At 38.8% G+C, this 6,000-nt stretch overlaps 1 protein-coding gene across 2 annotated transcripts in view; it reads left to right on the plus strand.

The window, feature by feature from the left end:
* Positions 1 to 5,583, plus strand: part of dpysl3 (dihydropyrimidinase like 3) — a 28,580-nt gene extending 22,997 nt beyond the window's left edge. For both annotated transcript variants that reach the window (XM_027010998.2, XM_027010997.2), the window contains exons 12-14: positions 177 to 356; positions 2,030 to 2,186; positions 4,019 to 5,583. In XM_027010998.2, coding sequence (XP_026866799.2) covers positions 177 to 356; positions 2,030 to 2,186; positions 4,019 to 4,104 — 423 coding nt within the window. In that variant the 3' untranslated portion in view covers positions 4,105 to 5,583. The remainder of the gene's footprint in view (positions 1 to 176; positions 357 to 2,029; positions 2,187 to 4,018) is intronic.
* The last annotated feature ends 417 nt before the right edge of the window (positions 5,584 to 6,000 follow it).

Below are 6,000 nucleotides of genomic sequence, written 5' to 3' on the forward strand. Positions count from 1 at the left end.
TGTCAGAAAAAAAACAGATGGTCTTGAGCTTTGGGTGACCTTACATTTACAAATGCATTGACTCACTGACACAATGCGAAGTACATAAGCTCAGGGTGGACTGGCACTCATTGCCCTTGTAGGCCTCCTTACCACATTTTACTGATTGGATTTGTCTTTTTTCCCCACCTCCCCAGGCTGCGGAGTATAATGTGTTTGAGGGCATGGAGCTCCGTGGTGCCCCCACGTTGGTCGTTTGCCAGGGCAAGATCATCCTGGAGGATGGAAAGCTGCAAGCCACCTCTGGCTCTGGCCGCTTTATCCCTTGCTCACCTTTCCCGGATTTCGCATACAAGCGTGTCAAAGCCAGGAAACAGGTATGCCCACACCAGTGGCCACAGACCCAAGCACGCAAAATAGGAGGGATTCGTTTGTTCTTCTCTGTGATGACAGAGGTTCTTCCTTTGATTCGATCCCTCAGCACAGGTTGCTAGGGTCATCTAGGAAACCAGACTGGGGCAGGTTTTTATCATCGGTGTCATTGTGTATTCAGCAGCTTTGTATCACAGTAAATTGACAAAGCTACATTGTGGTTTTAACTGGGACTGGTTTGTCATTAATTCCTGTGTGGTAGGCCCATTTTGGTGCTAGTGCCTTGGCTGGCTCACAGGGTTCCAAGTTGTGTGTCCATGTAGACACAACATTACGGCCAGGTTAGGGGCTGCTAATGGAACTCAGTTAAATGATCAAGTATTCCTGGTACGGAAACTGCAGCTACAGTTGGAACCGTTTTTCAGTTAGTTCTTTGACGTTTTATAACAGATGTATTTTTTTTATTGTACGGATTGAAAAGATAAAGTAGCATTCATTAATCCAGCTTGGACATTAAAAAAAGGCTGAAGCTTCAAAGAAAAGGGCTATGTCTTTGGCAGTAATGTAGCCTCAAAAAGGACAGTGGTACCAAGCAGTTGCCTTCACAGCTCTGTTTTGTAATTGGATTTTTACCAAGCCTGCTGCCCACACTTACACCATCTTTCTTCGAGATATAGTCAGCTGCAGTAATTAAAACCAGTGGCCGTAATGCTAGAAGTTCCACTGCTGTCAGTTTAACTCACTGCTCCTCTGCGAGACACAACGGACCTCTGTATGACCACAGTATTATTTCCCAGCTATGAGAGAAGAGCGTTAAGGCAGCTCCTTTATGTACATAATGGATGCCCTGTTCTCACTTTTCAGAAGTGGAAGATAAACTGATCAGATAGTACAAAGGGTAACTAAACAATAGGAACAATTTCTTAACTGGTGACGCTGTTGTAAGAGTGTGACAAAGCACTTTTGTAAGTCCCCATGGATAAGAGCGTCTGCTAAATGCCATAAATGTAAATGTAAATGTAAACCTTACTGGGGCTGCAGTAGCAGTATCGTGTTTTAGTCATTTAGTGAATATACAGTTTGTGTTAGCACATGGTTCAGTGTCTTTCTGTTACTTGCCTTGATTTCAGCCACCATGTGTTCCACAAAGTTATTTTCATTCATGCTGTAACAGTATGTTTCAAGTGCATAGTACATAAATAATGGACAATAATCCAATACTTGAATCAAAGTCTCAGGTCTTTATTTTTTTATTCATTTGATGCCTTATGGTTTTTGGCTTATTTGAAAAAAGATACACTCAGGCCTTGACTATGAGGCAGTACAGATGTGGTGATCGTGGTAACAAATCTGTACCGTTAGTAATTCAGCAAGTTCCTAACTCTGCAGCTTCCTGTCTCACTGAAGCAGAGAGAAAAGCTTCCTGTCTGATTAAGAGTAATGGTAGTGTTATTGTGTGACTGCCATGTTTGTCCTTCAAAGAATTTTCTTTCTGCTTTGCTTAATTTGCAGGCCATCAGAACTTGTTTTAGCAGCAATATGCTGAGCTTTTTTCAGCAATATGAGAACTGCTTTTAAATAACAGTTTTGGGGGAAACTACTGTAGCCCTTTGCTACAGCAGCTACAAATGCTGAAATTTCATTTTGTCCTCTTCCACTCCTTGGCCCTCTTCGGTAGCTGGCTGTGTTAAGGGCAGTTCCCCGGGGCATGTACGATGGACCGGTATCAGATTTCACTCCCATGTCCAGGGGAGGTACTCCTTCTGCATCTGCCCGAACCTCTCCCACCAAGGCTCCGATCAGGAACCTCCATCAGTCAGGGTTCACCTTAGCAGGTAATCCTGATCTTTTCTGTCTCTCTTCAAATCCTAACTATCAAACACACCATATAAAACACATATGCACTTCATGTGACAAATAAATTATATATGCTACATTCCAAATATACATCAATTACTAGGTCTTGATCATGATTTGTGATCAAGATTTGAATACATTTTGTTGTAAAATAAATTGTGATGTTATATAATTGTGATTACACACAGAGCCACACACAGACATTTCAGTTTTATTTCAACTACTGTAAAGTTCTCTTAAGATGTATTCCTTTTATCTTTTTTAATTATATGTCAATTAAATTTATTCCTTTAAGATAAAATTGTTTACCTCATTCCTCTCTATGTTCTTTATTTTAGGTTCACCACTTTGAATTACTTTTGTGTATGAAATGCGCTATTTAAATAAACTTGTCTTGCCACGTGTAGCATTCTAGCATATAGTTCACGTTTAGTATGAACTCTTGTAGTGTACTCTCCTATGACCAGTTTTGTATTTTAAGGATTTCTATATTAGCCTATTGTGTTTATAGCCTAACAAGTTCCATATAAAGAAACTGCAGTGTCAATTTATTTCATTAAAACCCTGCTACTTTAGGACATTTTGGGAATAATCACCTTGAATCATATTGAGAAACATTGTCAGTCCTATTCGACAATTCCTACTTGCAGTCTTCTGCGCCTAGACCTGGGTATAATTAGACCAAGTCCTACTTTATAAAGAGTAATCAGAATTTCTTATGTAGTGCCCTAATGCATGTGGCTGTGCTGAGCTGTACATGGGAACAAAGACCCTTATACTGCGCATCTGCAGCCTGTTAAAAACTAATGTAACTTGTCAGGGTGAATGGATATAAACAGCATTTTATGAGAATGGTTTATGCGTGATGCACTTATAGTGGATAGTGATCTAGATTGGAAAATATTCCTCCACCCCCCTGTCGTCCCTTAAGTAGAGAGGATAGAGAGCTGATTTCCCATCACCAAGGCTAGTGAAGGCTCATGTACTGTTTATATTACATCACCGTGCGAGCTTTGCTTAAATCTGGCTTCACTGCAACAGGCTGAGAACTGAAGTGAGGGCATGCACAGTAAAGGGTCATGACCCTTATCTTACAGGACAGGCTTGCGGTTATTTTCATCACCATTCCCTCCACATATGCTAACAGACCATCACTATTAGACAAACACTGTCCAACAGGCAATGAGGTGTCTGTGGAAGACGCTACCAGTTAAGCATTTCCAAAAATATGCACCTACGGAGAGCATAAATGCCACATTTTTAGTGGTTAGATGCAATGTAAAACATCTTAAAATCCACCCTTGAAGTAAGGGCAATGGGAAAAGTGATTCAAAAAGGGTGCATGTTTGAAAATGTCACTTTCTTATAAGTTTAACTTGGGGGGGATAACAAAAAAAGTCACATCTTTTAAATGCTCTTAAACTGAATCACAAGAAATGTGGTTAACTCTTGTTGTTCATAAATCCTAGTGCCTATTAAAATTATGTTTTTTATTATTATTCTTGGATGAATTCCTGAATTTTCCCCATGTGTATTAATAAAGGAATCTTATCATGAAAGTTTTAACCCAGAGAGTTACAACAAATAGCTAGGATCACTGCTAAATTGTGATGGATGCAGTATTTATCTTTTAACTAGGCAGTCATTTTTTTCTACATATATGTTGAATAGATAAGCAGATGTTTTTATTTATTCAACAGGTACTGTTCAAGGCAGTCTTTGTGAAACTCTGTGCCACTGCACTATAGCACATGTTAATGATCCTTCACTTTCTGCCCATTCCTTCTCTCCTTTGTCTCACCCTGCATAGGTCCCGAAGAAGCCCCCATCAGGCCAGCTGGAAGGCGTATTGTGGTGCCCCCTGGTGGCCGCTCTAACATTACATCCCTCAGTTAAAATGGATGGATATGATAATTGCTTGGGGCAGGAAGAGGTCATTAGTTGATGAAAAAAAAGAGAAGATAAGCAAAACATGGAATCCTCATGCCTTACCTTTCAAATGCATTACCTGCTTTAAGCTTTAAAGAGCTCCGTATTCCTTCTCTCAGGAAAGGCTAAATTAGCATTTTAGAAAACAGAGACTGGTTCAGGGTCACAGAAATTTCGAGTAGTCACAGCATGGTTTATACTGATGACATTTGACAAACCAAAATGCAAATTAGGATAAATTAGGAAAAGGGGCATTAATACAATTCAAACACTTAGCTTCCCTATTTTCAAAACCAAGTTTGCCCACAAAAACATTAGGAATTGCTTGGAATCTTTTTTTTCCTGGAGAGGGACTGCTGCCTTGCTCAGTGAGGTGCTCATCTTTTTGTTTCCAACATGTTAGACATTAGTGGCTTCAGACATTCAATGCTAGTCTGCAGTTTTATTTTGTGCTACCATCAGCAGTGCAAGACCTCCAATGTGATCAAAGCTTTGTGAATGAGGCTGGTATGTTTGTATGTTTGTTTGTTTGTTTTTATTGGTCACTTGACCAGCAGCAGATAAATGTGTGAATCCTTATAGAAAGGCATCATAAAATAGCAGGTTAATCCTGAGTGTGACTTTTTCCAATTGTTGACTATGACCAGGCATTGGTTTAAAAAAACCCCATTCCTATCTGCTTGTCAGGCTTATTTCTTTTTCTGACTGTTCTCAGTGGAGTTACTGAAGCAAAACAGAAAGTCCATGGGAAATCAAGGACCATTAAAATTAACAAAAGTATGTAAATGTTAGCAACTAAGGCTTTAAAATCTGAACAAGAGTTCTGAGAAAACAAATGATAAAACCATGTTATTGCTGAAAACCTGCAGAGAAAAGATAATCTTCATTTTCTTTGGAGTTTTCCTTGAATGTTATTTTTGACAGTTGATTTTATTTCTGTTGAGGTAGCTGACTTACATATAACAGAGTGCTAAACTTTGCATAGTGCAAAACAGGCAAGCAATTCTCCCCAGTTATTATATTGTAAATTGGTTACTTTCTTAGCTGCAACAAGTAACTTCTGGGGGATTTTCTCCGTTTTGTTTGTTGTTCGTAGTAGTAGTAACGCATACCTACCACAGGAGGGAGTGTCAACCGGAAGGGTTTAAGGGCTCTGCAAAGAATTAGTCACACTGGAATAAGTCAGCGTTGTGAGTCAGTTCACTTACCTTTAGTTTATATTCAGTACTGAGGCTTACTGCATTGCTCACCTGTTCAGAGTTCACAGAGTTGTCTTGTTTGTACAACTAGCTACATTAGTGTGGAGTGTTTTAAGGAAAGAATAGAGCAGTCCAAGTAGTTATTGTATTTATGTTAGTTTGATTGTCTTTGTTTAAATTTTTATGTTACTTTTCTACTGTTGAATCAAAAAAATAAAATAAAGATAAAAAAGGAGGCAGGTCTAAATCAGTGATGTGCCAATTTTGTTCCTGAATATATACAAGTTAGAACAGTTGTTTAGCTTTTTTTTAAAGAACATTCCATTTTGATGTACATTAATCAGTCATGACTATTTACTACTGAATACGTACAATGCTGTTTACTTACAACTGCATCTTTCATACACGAGTTTTGAAACACTCATCATGCTCCTTTTCTTCTGATCATTACCACAATATTCTGGAATATTTTTTGGAAATGTCACATGGGTCTACATGGCTCCTACTATTCCCATTACTAAATGAAGACCATAAATGGTAATAAATGTGTTATTCAAATGAACAATGACATTTGGCTATAACATAAAATACACTGCAAACTATGCCCTCTGTTGTCCTGCACTGGAAAGTCAATGAATGTGTCATTGAATGTGATGCAAGCAAC

Source organism: Electrophorus electricus, chromosome 6 (genome assembly GCF_013358815.1).
Source record: "Electrophorus electricus isolate fEleEle1 chromosome 6, fEleEle1.pri, whole genome shotgun sequence".
NCBI classification, from domain to species: domain Eukaryota; kingdom Metazoa; phylum Chordata; class Actinopteri; order Gymnotiformes; family Gymnotidae; genus Electrophorus; species Electrophorus electricus.